Source organism: Budorcas taxicolor, chromosome 1, assembly GCF_023091745.1.
Source record: "Budorcas taxicolor isolate Tak-1 chromosome 1, Takin1.1, whole genome shotgun sequence".
Lineage (NCBI taxonomy): Eukaryota > Metazoa > Chordata > Mammalia > Artiodactyla > Bovidae > Budorcas > Budorcas taxicolor.
Window position 1 is genome coordinate 45,773,235 of NC_068910.1, and position 17,848 is coordinate 45,791,082.

The 17,848-nt window shown below is 58.1% G+C and overlaps 2 protein-coding genes and 1 long non-coding RNA gene across 4 annotated transcripts in view; 1 reads left to right on the forward strand and 2 right to left on the reverse strand.

The window, feature by feature from the left end:
• The window catches only part of LOC128048294 (uncharacterized), a 22,843-nt gene extending 21,323 nt beyond the window's left edge, over positions 1-1,520 (reverse strand). For both annotated transcript variants that reach the window (XR_008199385.1, XR_008199384.1), the window contains exon 1: positions 1,393-1,520. This is a non-coding gene — a long non-coding RNA (uncharacterized LOC128048294). The remainder of the gene's footprint in view (positions 1-1,392) is intronic.
• On the forward strand, positions 962-10,400 carry HHATL (hedgehog acyltransferase like). Its single transcript, XM_052640586.1, is given in 13 exon segments — positions 962-1,099; positions 1,101-1,279; positions 2,981-3,099; positions 3,517-3,584; positions 4,120-4,233; positions 4,470-4,664; positions 5,013-5,222; positions 5,466-5,637; positions 6,167-6,311; positions 6,433-6,468; positions 9,255-9,456; positions 9,856-9,997; positions 10,177-10,400. Coding segments are annotated over 13 exon segments (1,845 nt in total). The 3' UTR covers positions 10,302-10,400.
• Positions 10,401-10,647: 247 nt separating this feature from the next.
• KLHL40 (kelch like family member 40) lies at positions 10,648-17,817 on the reverse strand. Its single transcript, XM_052640580.1, has 6 exons — positions 16,600-17,817; positions 14,883-15,043; positions 14,500-14,607; positions 14,114-14,299; positions 12,162-12,308; positions 10,648-11,202 (listed from the first exon to the last, which is right to left on the reverse strand). The coding sequence occupies exons 1-6, from the start codon at positions 17,758-17,760 to the stop codon at positions 11,091-11,093; spliced, it is 1,875 nt and encodes a 624-aa protein (XP_052496540.1). The 5' UTR covers positions 17,761-17,817; the 3' UTR covers positions 10,648-11,090.
• Between the last annotated feature and the right edge of the window lie 31 nt (positions 17,818-17,848).

Here is a 17,848-nt window from a genome sequence, read left to right on the forward strand (position 1 = left end):
GGACTCTCCTGCCCAGGCCTTGCTCAGGCCCTGGAAGTGCCCCTGCTGGGGGTAGAGGGAGGAGAGCACCCCTTCCTCCTCTAGTCTCAGCTGAGCCTATGACTGGGGTTGGGGATCAGCATGGGCTCCAGGACCTACCCTTGATGGATTACTATCACACAGCTCCTTCTGCCCCCAGATTCTGACCCCTGGCACATGCACAGACAGACCCTCACAGACTGAGATCCTTGCCCCAGAGGACCCCAGAGTGGCTGGATCACTGGGTGGCACTGGCCTTAAGGAGGCTGTGAGGGGCCCTGGCACACTCCCCAGCAGGGAACTCTGGGGTCTGGCATCCACCTATGCATCTGTCTGACCCACTGGGCTCTGGAGCTGGGGTGGAGTGGCCCTCAGGATACCCCTCTGTATCAGGTTGGCTGGTTTGAGGCCTTGGCTACCCCTTCCCAGAATGAGGGTCCTGTCTCCCCCAGAGGAGTCTCAGTTGGTTGGGAGCACTGTTGTCTGCCTCCATCCTGCATGGAGAGGGTGCCTACCCTTGAGGACCCACTCAAGTGACCCTGCTAGCACCCCTCCACCTGGGCAGCTCCCTGTAGGACAGGGTCGGGGTATGGGGTTCACATTCTCTCTTGTCAGTTCCAGTTCCACTCCCCCCTTCACTGATGCCTAGCCAGGCAGGACTCTGCCTGCTAAAATGGACCAGTGCAGGGGGCTAGGTGGGGGTGCCCTGAGAATTCACACGTAAAGGTGTGTACCAAAATTCATGGAGCTGACCATCAAAGTGTGTGCATGGTGTGAGTGTGGCAAGGCAGGGCAGAGCTCACAAGCCTGCCGAGGTCAGCGGGGGCCACCTGGAAGGCTTCCTGGAAGAGGGGAGTCCTGGCGAGCAGTGAGAGGGAGACACAGGCCCTGTGGACCAGGGAAGGCAGGTTGAAGAGAGATCCAGGTGCCCCGGTGAGAGCCGATGCCAGTGGCCACCTCTTCTGCCCCCCCACCATCCTCCCTGCAGCTCCCTGTGGCCAGCAGCTCTGCAGCACTCGGCTCTGCTCCACTTCGCTCAGCTCCGCTCCAGGAAGGCCACCTCCTCCCTGCCCTCCTCCTTCCCCCCTCCTCCCGCTGTCACCACTCACCGATCACAGCCTCGAGGGGGTGGGGACCCCAGGGCTGGACACACCCCACCGTGGCCCCAGAGTCCAGCTGATCGGACGGTCGCACAGTCGGACGCAGGACCCCGGAGCCCCGCGGTGGGCAGTGTGCCAGGGTCCCTCACAGCTGCCTCAAGGTCAGTGCCAGCTAGGGATGCAGCCACTACAGGGTTCTTGAGACCCAAGGAACCCACCCCAGGTTCCTCATCCCAAACCTCAGGCTCCAAAGCCAGCTTTACTCCAGGTGTACCTGAGGCGGGCAGGTCGGTAGGCAGGGGGCACTCCTTTGTCCACAGGCGGGCCCAGGTCCGGGGGTCTATCAGGAGAGGTCCCAGGCTGGGGGCCAGCACTGGCCGTGCTCACACAGGCCTCACTGGGGACACCCGGCACCGGCCATGGGGAGCTAAAATTGGAAAGTGGCGAGTGGGAGGCAGCTGACAAAGCTATTTCACAGGCTCTTCACCGTGCTCCGGTTTCAAGCTTCTGCTCCATTAACCTGATCCTCAGGGCCTCCCTACACCCACCCGGCCCATGAGAAGGTGCCTCAGCCCTCAGGCCGGCAGTGGAGAAGTCAGGTCGGGCAGCCCCCCGGTAGTGGCAGGAGCAGCGGACTGGCTTGTTCAATTAGAGACTCCAGGGGGCTCACTGAGAAAACTCAATCCCGTCCCTGGTCCACTGTGTGACCTTGACAGGTCCACGACTCCTCCATCACTGCAACAGGGAGAATGCTGACTTTAGCGGCCCAGAGGAGCTGGTTTCAGAAATGATGAGGGAGGTTTGGGGGAGGATCTGGGGCAGAAGACAGGGCTCTGCCAGCCACCTCTTGCTCAGCCCAGACAGAAAGGATGCCTAGATACATTCTTCCCTTTAATTTGTGCCCATGGAGCCTCTGAGAAAGTCCTGGTTTAGTTTGAGCAGGATACAGAGGGCACAGGTTCTAACTGAGGTCCCAGAGATGACCCAGAAGGACTCCTGGGGATGAGCTAGGGCCTGGCAGGAGGGAGTGGCCAAGCTCACCCTGAGCCCAACACAGGTCAGCACCTTGGGCAGTGGCCAGCACACTCCCTGGTGTCTGCCTGGCCCAGCCTACCCACACCCACTACTCCAGGGCACCTCTTCAAATAGCACTCCTCCAGCCAGCTTCCAGGGCCTGAATACGGAGCACTGAGAGAGTGGGCCGGTGTGGCCACAGACGCAGGCAGGAACCAGGGATGTGGCAGGCTGGGGCTCAGGGGCTGGGTGGGGTAATGGGGGTCGGTGAGAAGCTAGGCGCTGAATGAGAGGGACTGGGGCTTGGTGCTAGGGCAGGACCTGGGAAAGTCCTGAGAAGTAAAGGCAGCTCAGGAGCAGGTGGGGATCACAGAAGGGTGCCCCGAGGGGGTGGCGTTTCGTCAGAAACTGTGGGAGATTTACTGAGGGGAGTGGGGACCTGGGGGCCAGAAATACAACTGAGGTGATGCAGAGGGAATTTCTCCACATCAAAGTCATCTGAGACCTTGGAGGAGCAGTTTGAGCAGAGGGTGGGGACCGGTCCACCTGAAAGGTATGGCGGAGTGAATGAAGGTGAAGAAGGCAGGCTGAGAGTGAAGAGAATGCTTTCACGAGGCTTTGGTGGGAAGGGCGGGAGCTAGAGTGGCAGCTAGGATGGGGCACCAGATGGTAGGGGGCCTGGGAGGAGTGGAAGATAGGTGGGGGGGAAGGATGCTATGAGGTCCCCAAGGGGCAGGAAAGGCAGTTTCTCTTCAGAGTGGGGTCCCTACTACCTCAGCGAGGGACCAAGAACTGCGCTAGGCAGGGCTGGGGGGCTTCAGGGCCCTCACCCGATCTTTCTCCCTCAGCCCCATCCAGGCTATGGGCATCAAGACAGCGTTGCCCGCGGCAGAGCTGGGCCTGTACTCCCTGGTTCTGAGTGGGGCCCTAGCCTATGCTGGCCGGGGCCTTCTTGAGGCTTCACAAGGTAACAGCTGGGCCCAGGGGCAGAGGGGTGGGACTCTTCTTCCCCTGGGGTTCTCAGCAAGTTTCTCTGCCCAGCAAGGTCAGAAACTTGAGGCCCCAGACTCAAAGGCAGTCCCTAGGCCCTGAGCAGGGAAGGGGTGGGGAGGTGTTGAGCCAAATGCAATCACAGGGAGATTCAAATGCAGAAGAATCAACAGAGACCTGGACAGAGCCAGAGCCAGAGCGACAGAAACAGAGAGACTCAGACACTCAGGAATTCAGAGACCTGGCCCCAGACACACAGCGAGACCTAGAGAGAATCAAAGGCAGAGAAAGACCCAGACCCTCTCACCTCTCCCCAGGGTGGAGTCAGCCTTGCTATAGAAGCAGGTATGGGTGTGAAGGGGCCCCTCCCCCTGAGGCCACACTCTGTTCTCAGATGGGGCCCACAGGAAGGCCTTCCGGGAGTCTGTGCGACCCGGCTGGGAGTACATTGGTCGGAAGATGGTAGGTTCCCCACACCTCGGGGTACCTGACTGGGGTCCCTGATCCCTGGCACACCTTTTCCATCCCAAACCTTTCTTGACTCTCCCCTGTTCCCAATGGTCCCATCTAACAAGAGGGCTCTCAGTGGGGAGGGTCCCTGGCTTGAATTTTAGCAGCCTCAATTCCTCCAGTGGCCCCTCCTCTGTCCTCCTGGGGTCACATCAAGTCTGACCAGACCCTGCTCATTTAAGAAACAACTCGAGGCATGCTTCAGCAGGACCTCCAGCACCATCCTCCCCAGAACACTGCAATAATGGCAGAATGTCAGGCAAGGGGCTGGGCAGAGGGGGAGTTCCAAGGAGCAGGCAGCCCATATGGGGCCCCTCATTCCTCTCGACCTATCTTCCTGGTACTTGTCTCCAGAGGGGAAGGCAGGGACCTTCCGCCACTGCTCTCCTCTAATGTATAAGAAGACTCTGGGGGTGGGGAAGGTGCTGGGACCCTGACCAGCCCACTCTGCCCTCACCCCACCTTAACCTGCCGGGACTTGCCCCAGGATGTGGCTGATTTCGAGTGGGTCATGTGGTTCACCTCCTTCCGCAATGTCATCATCTTCGCCCTCTCCGGACACGTGCTATTTGCTAAACTCTGCACAATGGTTGCCCCTCAGGTGAGTTGGACCTGAGCCACCCCAGCCGCCCCCTCCCTTTCCCGAGTAAGGAGTCCCACTTCCATTTACTTGAAGAGGTAACTGAAGCCTTCTCCAATAGCAACCCACTCCAATATTCTTGGCGGGAGAATTCCACGGACAGAGGAGCCTGGCGGGCTATAGTCCATGGGGTGGCAAAGAGTCAGACACAACTGAAGCAACTAACACTTTCACTTTCACACTTTCCCTGTCCACAGCTCCGCTCCTGGATGTATGCTGTGTATGGGGCCCTGGCCGTGGCGGGCACCATGGGCCCTTGGTACCTGCTGCTGCTGCTTGGCCACTGTGTGGGCCTCTATGTGGTCTCACTCCTTGGCCAGCCCTGGCTCTGTCTTGGCGTCGGTCTGGCCAGCCTTGCCTCTTTCAAGCTGGAACCCCTCATTTCCTGGCAGGTGTGTGCTGGGGCAGGGCAGGGGTGGAGGGTACAGGGACAAGATCCCAAATATTTCACTCCATCCAAACCCTTGGCCTCCAGAGTCTCCCCAAGCAATTCCTTCACTTTCCCACCTGTCTTCAACCCTTTGATTACAGAGCATGCCTGGCCCATGAGGCAATCACGTCCACCTCAGCAAAAATGTCCAGCTCTACCCCAGCACTTAACTGGCACTGGGCGGCCAGTGCTGACTGGCGCCAGCAGAGGGAGAGGGCAGGACCAGGCTGGGCCCCTGCTGGAAGCGGGATGGGCTTCCCAGAGACAAGGGACACCCTGGTGAGCCGGTGGCCTGTTCTCTCCCATCCAGAGCGGGTTTGTAACAGGGACTTTTGATCTTCAAGAGGTGCTGTTTCACGGGGGCTGCGGTTTCACGGTGCTGCGTTGCACCAGTTTTGCGCTGGAGAGCTGTGCCCACCCTGACCACCGCTACTCCCTAGCCGACCTGCTCAAGTACAATTTCTACCTGCCTTTCTTCTTCTTCGGACCCATCATGACCTTTGATCGCTTCCACGCTCAGGTGAGGGGACAGACACCCTGTGGGCTCCCAAGACAGGACTGAGCCCCTCCCCCGCACCATGACTGGCAGTGAACCCCTCGCAGGAGCCAGAGGGGCCTGGTCTCCACACTCGGGGCAGCCGGGATGAAGCGGCGTCTCCCCTCACCTTCAGGTCCCCAGACAGTTGGTGACTCACCATTCCGACAGGGCTCCTCCCGCAGGCAGGGCTGGCCTCCCCGCTCAGACACTTGGGCGTCCCCTCAGGTGAGCCAGGTGGAGCCGGTGCGGCCAGAGGGCGAGCTGTGGCGCATCCGGGCCCAAGCAGGACTCAGCGTGGTAGCCATCCTGGCCGTGGACGTCTTCTTCCACTTCTTCTACATCCTCACCATCCCCAGTGACCTCAAGTTCGTCAACCGTCTCCCGGACAGCGCCCTCGGTGGGTGCGCGCCGGGCCCAGCACCGGGACGAGGGCTGGGCAGCCACCTCAGAACCGACCTCTGCGCCCCCACAGCGGCGGAGTCGCAGCCGGGGCAGCGTCTATGGAAGGGTGGGGGAGCGGGGCTTTTCTCTTTGAAATGCGCGGGACTTGGAGGTAGGCTTGCCTTGTGAGGCCCGGAGGGGTATCCTACAGAGGGCGCCCCACTCCACCTGGGGCCTAGGGACGATTTCCACAGCCCGACAGCATCTCCCCGGGGCCAGCCCCGTCCTCGGAGTGGGGCGGGACCTCCGTGGGGGCGGGACCTCCGTGGGGGCGGGACCTCCGTGGGGGCGGGACCTCCATGAGGCGGGACCGCCATGGGGGCGGTCCGGGCGCAAGGACCGCCCCAGGAGCTAGTAATTTTCCGTAGGGAAGGGCTGGGCTCAGTTACCACCCTGCTGGATTTGGGAAGGCCCGGGGCAGGGTAGGGGGAAGGAGGGGATGCCAATGTGACGGCCCCCAGGCAGTAACGACCCTCTGTCTGCAGCTGGCCTAGCCTACTCAAACCTGGTGTACGACTGGGTGAAGGCAGCTGTCCTCTTCGGAGTCGTCAACACCGTTGCACGCCTCGACCATCTGGACCCGCCCCAGCCTCCCAAGTGCATCACAGCGCTCTATGTCTTTGCAGAGACGTGAGTGTGAGGTCCGGGGACACGCCGCCGATATCCCCACCTTCCCTTAGCCTCTTGCCCCATGCTCCAGAGCTGGGCGCCTGTCCGATTTAAACCTGTCTTCTCTCCTCTCCTCCCACAGACACTTTGACCGTGGCATCAATGACTGGCTTTGCAAGTGAGTTGGGGTGGGGTCGGGGGATGTCACAGCCATCCCCCAAGTATCTGAGCAAGGCAGTGTCCAGATGGGTCCACGATTTCAAAGGTCACCCCCTGGGCCAGAGGAAGCAAGGCGGGAGTGAGGAGGTCATGGTAGAGGTTTAAGTGAAAGATGGGGGTTTGGACGTGGGTAGGGGCCCTGGAGGTGAGAGAATGGTGGAGTGGAGACACACAGCAGGCAGCCTGGACAGGACCTGGCCCTGGATTGAGGCCATCAGGAAGGAGCGGGCGATGACTCCCAGGAAGTCGTGTGCTAAGGAGGACTCTAGTTGAAGGGGGAAGGCAGAGCTGGCAGAAGGGCCTAAAAGGAGTGTCAGAGGAGCAGGAGAAAAGTCAGGATCATGGGGCACCCTGGAAGCTAAGGGAAGCCCATCCTGGCATGGTGGAGGTGAGCAGGTTGGATGCTGCTGAAGCCAGAGAGTGGGCATGAGTGTTGGTTGCCTGCAGGTTTTCAGTGTTTCTGCAGAGACACAGGGGCAGGGGAGCAGAGGGAAAGCTGGGGGGCGGGCACTGAGGAACTGCAGGGAAGTCCGGATGTGGACAACCCCTGGAAGAAGTGTGGCACTGAAGGGGGACACATAGGAATGGCTGAAGGGAGAAGTAGGTGTTTTATAGACAAGAAATGATGAGACATCCTTGGGTGCTGAGGGGAATTATTCAGTAGAGGGAAAGAAGTTGACAGTGTAGGATAGAGGGTGGTCCCTAAGAAGGGAAGAGGCAATGGAACCAGTGCGAGGCAGAGGTCTGGCTTCAGGACAGGGGGGAGGAAGAAAAGCCAGTGTGGATGCAGAAGAATGGTGGATGAGTGTGGCAAGGTGAAGGATTCCTCCTGAAGCCTTTGATTTTCTCTGTGAAATAAAAGGCAAGGTCATCAGCTGAGAGCTGTCTGTTTGGGAATGGAGGGAGGCAGCATCTATGTGCCTCCCTTGCTTAGATCACCACACACCCACTCATACCTGCAGGAGAGATGAAGGTGGAGTAGCCACTGCGGAGCCTGGGAGAAGAAGCTGGCTAGAGAAACTTTGACATTGACAGCCCAGATAGTGTGGGAGGTGGTGGATTTATGGATTCTAATATGTCAAGATGTGGGATTCTCCCCATTAGGGTTTAGTTTCTAGGGTGCAGGTTAGGAGGAAGTGGGTGATTTGGGCTTTCCCAGATGGGTGAGAAGGAAGAAGTGAGGGAGAACGGTTTTTAGGTTATTTGTGATGATGACTTATTGATTATAAGCCTGTTAAGAAGGGTGGTAAAAATAGAAGGGCATCAGGAGATGAGGACTGTAGGGGAGTCAATGAGATTGAAGAAGTGGAGCTAGGGAGTCAGATCAGATGGGGCTGGGTGAAGGATGGGAATCAGGGAGAAGTAAAAGAAGTGGGGAAAAAGTTGGGGTGTGGCCGTGGGAGTGGGTGACTGGAGTGGAGTGGAGAAGAAGTCACTGGGAATGAGGAAATCAAGTAAGACACTGGCTATGCAACAGGTTTCAAGCAAATTTATTTAACAAATATTTATTGAGCATCTATCTACTGTGTGCCAGGCACTCAGTGTTCTAGGCTCTGGGGATACAGTAGTGAACATGGCAAAGACCCTGAGCTCATGGAACTTACAGTCTAGTAGGAAGAAACAGACCATAAACAGGTCAAAAAAAAAAAAGAGAGAGAGAGAGAGAGAAAGATGAGAGTGGAAAGTGTTATGAAGAAAATAAAAGAGTGTAATGGGATAGAATCTTCTTTAGTTGGGGTTCAGGCAGGCCTCTGTGAGATGAACTGAGACTTGAATGATAGGAAATTTGGAGGACAGATTTCCAGGCAGAGAGAAAAATAGGTACAAAGGCTTCAAGACAGGAACTAGCTGTGTGTCTCTGAGTGTCAGAAAGACTGGTAAGGGAAAGCACAGTGAATGAGGTGGAGAATGGTGGGTGATGAGGTCAGGGAGGGAGGCAGAAACCAGACAACGTGGGATCTTCTAGCCATAGGAAGGTGGTTGAGTGTAACTGTAATGAAGAGCTGTTGAGGGAGGGTATAATTGTGGAAGTGAGGTAATCTGGGTTACACTCTTAAAAGATGCCTTGACAGGGAAGCCTGGCATGCTGAAGTTCATGGGATCACAAAGAGTCGGAGGCGACTGAGCAACAAAAGCTGCTGTGTGGACGATGGACGGTAGAGGGCAGAGGCAGAAGCAGGGAGACAGCTTAGGTCCTTGCAATAACCTCTGTAAGAGGAGATGATTGCCCAGACTCGAGTGGTGTCACTGGAGGCATGAGCAGTGCTCAGGACTGAGTGGAGGCTGTACAATTTGCTCACTTGGATGTGAGTGGAGAGGGGAATTGAGAATCCAAGATGGCACCAAGAGTTCTGGCAGCAACCGAATGGATGGTGGCTGAGATGGGAATGAAGCAGGTTTGGGCAGGGATGAGGGAGTCAGTCATTCATATGAGGTGTCTGGTAACAGTTGGATTTACGAGTCAGGAGATACATTTGAGGCTCATCGGCATAGAGATGGCATTCAGAGTCTGGGTATGGATGAGATCACTTGAAGGAGGGTAGCTGGAGAGGACGGGAAGTTCCAGGCTGAGCCCTCCATATTTTGAAGTTGGATAGAAGTGGAGCAGCCACCTGAGGCCCAGGATGTTGAATATGCCCCGGATGATAGTGTTGAGGAAGCTGCCCCACTTTGTGTATCCTTTGCCCACCTCCCACCTGCCTTTTCCCACACTCCCACCGGCCCCTTTTTCCACCTTTCCTGCAGGTACGTGTATGACTACATTGGTGGGGAGCACTCGGCGGTGATCCCAGAGCTGGGGGCCACCATAGCCACATTTGCCATCACCACTCTGTGGCTTGGGCCTTGTGATGTTGTCTACCTCTGGTCATGTCTTAACTGCTTTGGCCTCAATTTTGAGCTCTGGGTACAGAAGCTGGCAGAGTTGGAGCCCCTAGCGCAAATTGAAGTGAGCAGGGAAGGTCTGGGGCTGGGGTTGGCTGGGGCCCTGGAATGGGTGGCACTGCTGACCTCTGGAGTCTTCCAGCCACACTTGACTCTCAGTTCAGAACTTTCTCACTGCCTCCCTCCTTGTCATCAGGGCTATGACTCCTCCTGTGGGTGTCTGGCCCTCCCTTACCTTCTGCAGGGTGGGGGCACCTGGCCCTCGCTGTGTTGATCAGGCCGTGTCCTCTCTCCAGGGTGCAGTTTCCCATGTTTAACAAAGAGGGAGAGCTGACCTGTGAGTCTCAGAGACACGGGCATATCCTAGGATCCTGTGGCCATGTGGGCAAGGCCTCTGACTCACTGTATCCTCTTTTCCCCTGGGCCTCTTGCCTCACTGCCAATGTTTTCCTGGACCAAGCAGACCTCTCTGTCAGAGCAGATGTCCCGCAGGGTCCGCGCTGTCTTTGGGGCCATGAACTTCTGGGCCATCATCATGTACAACCTTGTAAGCCTGAACAGCCCCGAGTTCTCAGAGCTGGTCGCCCAGCGCCTGCTGCTCTCAGGTGAGGACAGTGGATCCAGAGTGTGCCTGCGTCCACTTCGAGAATCGTGGCCTCCTGAAATGTCCCCACCCCACCGCAGTTCCTCAAGGACCCAACAGGGAGGGGACAGCCAACTGAGAAGAGGCACGGGGGTGGAGGGGGGCTCTGCTCCTAGGACCCATGACCTGTTCCCCACCCAGGGTTCCCCCAGACCACGCTGGCCATCCTGTTTGTCACCTACTGTGGTGTCCAACTGGTGAAGGAGCGAGAGCGAACCCTGGCTCTGGAGGAGGAACAGAAGCAGGACAAAGAGAAGCTGGAGTAGGGGCGGAGGGGAAGAGGGATGGGTCCTGCTCAGCTCTTCCTGGGCCCTGGTCCAGGCCAGGCCAGATGGGGCCTGACTGATAGAATAAAAGACTTTTCTACCATGGTTCAGCCATTCCCTTCCCCTTCCTCCCGTGGTCTCCCGGCTCCCTGTCCAGGCCAGATGAGGAGCTAGAGGTCCAGGGAGGGGGCTCAAACTCTCTGCGCACACAGAGTGTATAGGAGACATTCATGGAGGGCAGAGGCCACCGACCTTGGCAGCCCAGCAGCTGAACACAAGAAGCCCCAAGTCTTCAAACCACCTGGTCACTGCTGCTTGGAGCATCTCATCCCAGACACTGAGCAGCTTGCTCAGAAGGCACTTTATTCTTCTCGCAGAAGGAGAGTTACTCAGGCTGCAAGGCACTCGATGGGGTCGCTCCCCACCTGACAGGCAAGGAGGCTGAGTCCTGTGGGGCATTTACCAGCACACAGCCAGACTGGGGCTGAACCAGGGCGCAGCCTGACACCCCGTGAGCTTCTGCCTCGTGGACCAAGAACATTGGGGGATATGAGACACTGGAGAGGCCGAAAGTTTCTTATCCCTGTCCGAAGCCCCAGCACTGGGCAGCGATTTCCCTTTCCCAGCTGAAGCAGTCTCTGGGGCACCATGATGGGTTGGGATCCAGGTGGGCTCTGCCTCTGCCAAACTCCTCTGCCAGGGATTCCTCCCTGGAGTCCCCACCCACAAGGCCAGGCCTCTGTGGTCTGCAGCATGGGGGACAGGGCACATTCAGGCCCTCTGGGCTGGTCACAGCTTGGTCAGGCGTAACACGTTGAGTCGCACAGGTAGGAAGGTGGCACCAGCAGCGTAGGCGATCTCCCGGAGGACCCCTTCCCACTTCTTCTCTTCCTCATTGTATCTGGGGTGGGAGGAGTGGGGACAAGGATGCAGAGCTCAGTCAGCCAAGTCCAGGGTGGGGCCCCGCAGGAAGAGGGCAGCAGGCCAGCCCTGGGAGGTGCTGCCTCCCAGCCCCAGGCCCACCTCCTTCCTTTCCATGCTCTGGGAAAAGGGTGGGCACCTAACTAAAGAACACCTACATTCTAGGAAGGGCTCCCTCTCAAGAATTCCACAGTCTTTTTTTTTTGTAACCACATAGCATATGGGGTCTTAGTTCCTTGACCAGGGATGGAACCCATGCCCCTGCATTGGGAGGATGGAGTCTTAACCACTGGACCACCAGGGAAGTTCCAAGAATCCCATACTCCTTGAAGTCCACCTCCTTCCAGGAAGGTCTACACCTCCTCAATCCCCTCCTCTTGAGAATTTCTCAACTGAACCCTTGAAGAAGTAACCCCCAGCACCCTCCATGTCCTGGGTCCTGTTCTCCCAGCAGTGCTGCTCCCCAGAGGCCGCCTGCAGCACTGGCATCACTGAAGGTTCAAAAGCTGCCCCGATGGCTGAAACCTCTCCCGACCACCCCCAGGTAGGATCAGCCAAAGAAGCAAGGCGCTGAGAAGCTAGGATCCAGCGACTTCTCAATCCCAGTCCAGCTCTCCCCCTCAGGAGGGAGGAGAGAGGAAAAGCCCACTCTGCTCCCTGGGGCCAATTTCTGTGGGTCTGGGTCCTAACCTTGGCATTGGCTTCTGACTGTGACACTGTTGATACTCCACAGTGGGGTGCAGTGCCGTGTGTGCGTACCCAGACTTTCCAACCAAATGGAGAGACCCTGGGCTAAGCAAGGCATGCCTGCTGTCTCGTCCCCACAGGGTTCCCTGGAAGGGGGTCAGCTCTGCCCCGCCCATGAGCCTGCCAGGCACTGCCTCGGTGCCCACCCAGCCTTGCTCACAATTCCTCTTACCTCCCTGGGGCCAGGCTCACCTCCAGATGTCATTGAGCTCTGTGGGAACCAGCTCCCCGGACTCAGTCTCCAGAGTGGCAAAGCCACCGATGGCATAGAGGGTACCTGCCAGGCTGACCAGGCTGAGTGAGCTGCGCTCCTGTGGGAAGGCCTCAAAGGGTGCCCACCTGATGGGAAAAAGGGGGGATGAGGGGGGTGCCCCCATGGGCCTCGGCAAGCCCAGTGACTGTCCCCTGCCAGCATCCATAGCTTCAGCTGCAACCTTCAAAATCCGACTCCCAGGCACCCATTCTGCAAACACAACCTCCTCTTCCCTGACTGCTTAGGAACACCCTCTGGTCTTCTCTTCTTCCCCATTCTCTTGCCCCTCATGTTTCCCTTCATTGTGCCCCTATCATTCCATCCAACCAATCCTCGGTGAAAGCCACCAGGGACCTCCCCAAGGTCCCACCTTTGCTTCTAAACCAACTCCTACTGGTCACTTCGGTCACCACTAAGACCATCCTGTGCACTCCTGCCCCTTCCCTCTTCTCCCTTTCACAGCCCAGAGCCCCTCAAGCTGCCTTCACTCTCCCTAACTCCTGAGGTTGGACCTCCATCCCTCCAAAACTGCTCTCCCAACCACCAGAATCCAGGGCCCACAGTACACACCTCTGTTGACATGACAAGGCTTCCTTGCTGAATAAAGCACCTACCCCTGCTGTCCCTCAGGGCTTGGGCTTCAGCTTCTCCCACTCACAACCTCTCTCCTGAGGGAGCTTGTCTCCATGGAGTACTGTTGACCCCTAGATCTCACCCTCCAGCTCAGCCCTCTCTCTGCCCCAGAAGGTTCCTCCTGGACACCCCCAAGCACCTCACGTCCACATGTTCTAAGGGGACCCTCATTTTTCCTACCTAACTTCAATAGCTCCTCAATAAATGACCTCCCAGCCTCACTCAAAACCATCCACCTCTCCCTCTCACCCCCACCATCCAATCAATTGCTAAATCCTGCTTCTTCTGTCTCCTGAACTCTTGCTGCTGAGTTTGGCCTATGGACCAGCAGCAGCAGCATCACCCGGGGGGTTGTTAGAAATACACTGTGAGATCCCTCCCCAGACCTGAGATTCAGAATCTGCATTCTGGCATGAGCCCCAGGAGATTCGTGTGCATGTGAGAAACACTGGCCTAGACCTTTCTCTGGTGCATCCTTTCTGCCCCATCACGGCTGTACCCACGGCTCCAGGCCACCATCAGTACTTGCTACACAGCTGTACCCCCGCCTCCTGGGAAATCCCTAATCTCTTCTCTACATGGTCTGCCGTGAAGCATCTTGGTAAAACACAGATGGGAGCTTAAAACCCATCAGAGGCATTTCATTACTCTGGGGATAAAGTGCCTCAGCCCACTGGCCATCTCTCCAACCCCAGTATCCACCATCCCCACCTCCCTTCACCCACCACACTCTATCCAGCCTGCCAAAGCCCTTTTATCCAATGGGCTTGCCTTTTTTTTTTCTCCTAACTGCCTTGGCACTAGCTTCCTTTGCCTTCGGGCATCCTCCCACCACCCCTTTAGCTGCAGAGTCCAACTGGTCTGCCAGCACAGTTTTCTTCCTGACCTCCCTGGGCAGGGCAGCTTCTATCTTGGTTACTGCCCTTATCTCTAGCCATCAAGCCAGTGACCAGTATGAGTCTCTGAATGAGGAACCTGGCATCTCCTGGGAGATCTCGCCTGCAAACCAGGCTGGCCGTAACACTTGCCCCTTCTTGTAGGGGAAGCCCACCTCATTGCTGACCAGAGTAAAGGGGCTACATCTGTGCTGATGTCCAAGCGGAATGGTGGAGACCCAAATTAGGTGCTATGATTCCTGCCAGAGCAGACACAGAGAGGGCTGACATAGGCCCAAAGCCGTGGGGCCAGAGGGTTACAGTGGGACCTTCGTCCCTGGCTGTCCTGTGGAAGGGGGTGGGGAGGCGGGAAGCAGCCATACTTGTTGTCTGCAATGCTGTACACCTCGGCTGAGCTGGTCAGCCCTGTGTCTGTGACCCCAGCAGCTACAAAAATGCGGCCGTCATGGATGGTGGCCCCGAAGAGTGAGCGGGGAGTCTTCATGGGCGCCAGCTCCCTCCACTCGAACTTCTTAGGGTCGTAGACCGACATCTTGTTCAGGCACTTCCTATGGGATCGGGGTGGAGGGGCAGTGAGTGAGAAAGGAGAAGGCGGGGGTGGGCAGAGCCACCTCTCTCCCTTGGCCCAGCCCCTCCAGGTGCCTTCCAAGGTAGGCAGGACAGACCCCTGACAGCCTCGGGGAGACTCTGCTTCGGTTCCGCCCGCCGACCCGGCTGCTGCACTCTCCCCTCCAGGCCCGGGCCTCACCTGTTGCTGCCTTTCCCGCCAATGACGTAGACTAGGTCCATATGAGAGAGCACAGAGTGTCCGTACACGGCATAGGGCAGCGGGTCCGATTCGCCCCATTTGAACGACCTAGAGGGGAGGAGAGTAAGGCGCTCTCTGTCCGTCTCTGCATCCGCCCACCACCCAACACGTGTTGGGATGCACCCGGCTTGTTAACCGGAACTCCTCAGACCGCTCAGCTCCCCGCTCCCACTTCACCTGCCAGCCCCGCCCCGCCCCCAGCCCTGGACTCTCGCTCACCGCGCCCAGCCCCGCCCCGCTCCGCCCAGCCCCGCCCCGCCCCGAGCCCTAGGCTCTCGCTCACCCCGCCCCGCCCAGCCCCCTGATCCTTGGCCCGCACTCACAGTCTGTCGTAGCACATGACCGAGTCCAGGCTTTGCTCATCGTCCTTGAGCTCTCTGCCGCCGACCACGTAGATGGAGTTAAGAGCCTCTCCCAAGCCGAAGAGGCAGCGCGGCGAGGGCAGCGGCGGCATCCCCAGCCACTCTGAGTCCAGGTGGTCAAACTGCGGGCCGGGCGGCCAGTCAGCGACCCTCCTCACACCCTCTCATCAACTCCTCTCCCCAGCCCCAGCCCAGCACCTTCTGGCCACCCCCCGTCCTGGGTCATGAGGAGTCTGGGCCTGCAGGTAGGGCCAGCGCAGCCCGGACGCGGTGCCTGGAGACAGTGCCCCTCCTCCTATCGGGCTGAGAACAGCCTGAGGGTCCCAACCCCACAGGGGCCCGGAGATCACCTTTATAGCACCGTGATGGGGCATCCCTTGCAGAGCTGAGAAGGAGTCTCTGAGAGGGAGGCCCAGTTGCCGCCCTGGCCCTTCCCCAGTACAATTCCTGAATTGAGGCCTGCCTGACCCCTGTTTTCCATCCCATCCCACTGCACAGGAAAGGTCCAAATACAGCCACCCACTCCTTCAAACTTACAGTGTAATAAGCCTATGGCCCTGTGCACTCCAACAGTCGTTTTTTCTGGCCACATTCGTATGGCTTGTGGGATCTTAGTTCACTAATCAGAGATTGAACCCCAGCCCTCCACCCGCCTCTACACACACACCCTCCCACCTACCCGCATCCCTCCAACCCCCGGCAGTGAGAGTGGAGCCCTAACCAGAGATTGAACCCCAGCCCTCCCCCACCTAGAGGGAATTCCCAACAGTCTGTTAATAACTATACTAGTGGCTCATCTTTTGGTGGAGTTTTCTGAGGGCTGAGCACTGTGCTGATGAACACTTTATAACCATCAATTAACCTTCAGACAATCTTATCAAGCAGGGAAGTATAACATCCCCATTTACAAACAGAGGCCTAGAGAGTATACACAGTGTGCCCACCCTGTGCCTTGGCTGCTAGAGATGCTCTCCCGACCCCTCAGCTTAACACTGGCACCATTCTGCCCCCCACCCCTCTCCAGCCTGGTTAGGCTTCAGTAAGCATGCTATTCACTAGGCTCCTTCGCATCTCTGTTCCATGCTCACTGGTTCCCACCCAGAAGCACAGCACCCTCCCCTCCACGTCTCCAAATTCACCCAACTGGCAAGGCTTAAACTTACGTGGCCAGTCACAAGGAAACCACATTTGCCCTCTGAGATCCCACTGTCACACTATAACTTGGACCAGACACCCCACTCTCCTGCTCCTTCTTGGGTCTCAGTTTCCTTATCTGTGCAATGGGAAGGAAGGGAGGATTGTTCCTTTGTTTGAGACACACTAGTCCACATTCCAGTCCCAGCTTCATGCAGAGGTCTTAGCCAGGACCCCTACACTGACCTTGCTCCTTCTCACTGTCCCTGACTTCAATCCCTGCACAGACCTAGGGCCTCCAACATACTGACTATCTGAAAGCTGATATCTCCCTGAAACTGAGACACCAAAGTTATACGTCTTATTGTCAGCTGCCTATAACGCCTTCAGGCAAATGGCTGTCACTCATCCTCCCCGGTCTACATCTCAGCCTAGATCCAATGACATTCCCCAACAAGTAGACACAGGCCTCTGCTGGGCCCCAAGGCGCCCCCCAGTGCCCAGAAATCAGTACTGGCCTCCCCTCCCAAGGCTGGCCAGGCACCTGCAAGAAGTAAGCGCTCATGGGGTCCTCTTTGTTGTCCTCATTGTAGAAAAGGCCTCCAGCCACGAAGATCTGGTTCTCTTTGGTCACTAGGCTGACATGGTTCTTGGGGATCTGGGTCGAGAGGGAGGCACAGTAGCACTCGTTGGCTGCCGGGTCATAGGCCACGGCGCCCTCCTCACTGATCATGAAGATGAGGTCCTGCAGGAACATGCCAAAGCGCAGGGTGTCGTTGAGGATTCCCGGTAGGACGCGCTCTGCCTCCTCTTCCTCCTCCTCCGCCTTGGCTTCGGTTGTGCCCTTGTCAGTGGCCTTGGCCCCAGCCGACTCCTTCCCCTTCTCTTTCTTCTTCTTGCGCAGCACAGTGATGCGGCCCTCGTGGGCATCTTTCACTATCTGCACCTTGCGCAGCAGCTCCGGCTGGGCACGCACGAGAGGGTGGCGCTCCACGCGGCTCTCTAGGAAGGCGCGTGGCAGCAAGCGGAAGCGCACGCTCTCGAAGACCGTGGGCAGTGCGCGCTGGCGCTCGGCTTGTGCCTCGGCGTCACCGCTGCTTGCCCATCGCATCACCGCCTCGAACACGGCTTCCTCCTTCTCTACGTTGAGGCCATCGCTGGAGATGATGGCAATGAGCTCGTCGGCCGAGAGCCCTAGGAAGTCGGCGTCGCGGGCCACCAGCGAGAAGCGCGCGCAGATGAAGTCGCGGGCGGACACGGCGAGGCGCGCGCAGTCGAGCAGGAGGCCGAGGCGGAAGACCGCCAGGCAGTTGGCCAGGCACAGGCGCTTCTGCAAGAAGGACACGCAGATGGTGAAGATAGAAGGGATCTGGAAGCGGTGCGCCGCAGCGAACAGGTCCTGCACACTCGCCTCGTCCAGCGCGATCTCTGACGTGTACAGATAGTGGAGCACCTGGGCCACCACGTCAGGGGACACCTCCTCTAGGCGCAGCTCGCCTGCGCTCTCAGGCTCGGCCAGGAAGCGCGCCCGGAAGTAGGGGCTGCAGGCAGCCAGTACCAGGCGGTGGCACGGGAACTCGCGCTCGCCCACCCGCACCACACAGTCGAGGAACTTGCCGTGGTCCAGCATGTCCTTAAGCCCGTCCTGCAGGAGCGTCTGCTGGTACAGCCGCTGCTCCTCGGCCTGCTCCAAGCCCAGCGCCATGGTGGGTGGCCTCCTCTCCGCCCTCCCTGCCTTCCTGCTGGGTCGCACTCAGTCTACGCAGCTGTCCAAGCCGGGCTATATATAGAGC

Excerpts from the sequence above, each read along its gene's own strand:
- KLHL40 (XM_052640580.1), bottom strand. The coding sequence starts at position 17,760 with ATGGCGCTGGGCTTGGAGCAGGCCGAGGAGCAGCGGCTGTACCAGCAG. Across the intron at positions 14,300-14,499 it reads GGCGGGAAAGGCAGCAACAG|GAAGTGCCTGAACAAGATGT; the intron begins GTGAGGCCCGGG and ends CCGATCCCATAG. Across the intron at positions 12,309-14,113 it reads TACAGCATTGCAGACAACAA|GTGGGCACCCTTTGAGGCCT; the intron begins GTATGGCTGCTT and ends TTTTCCCATCAG.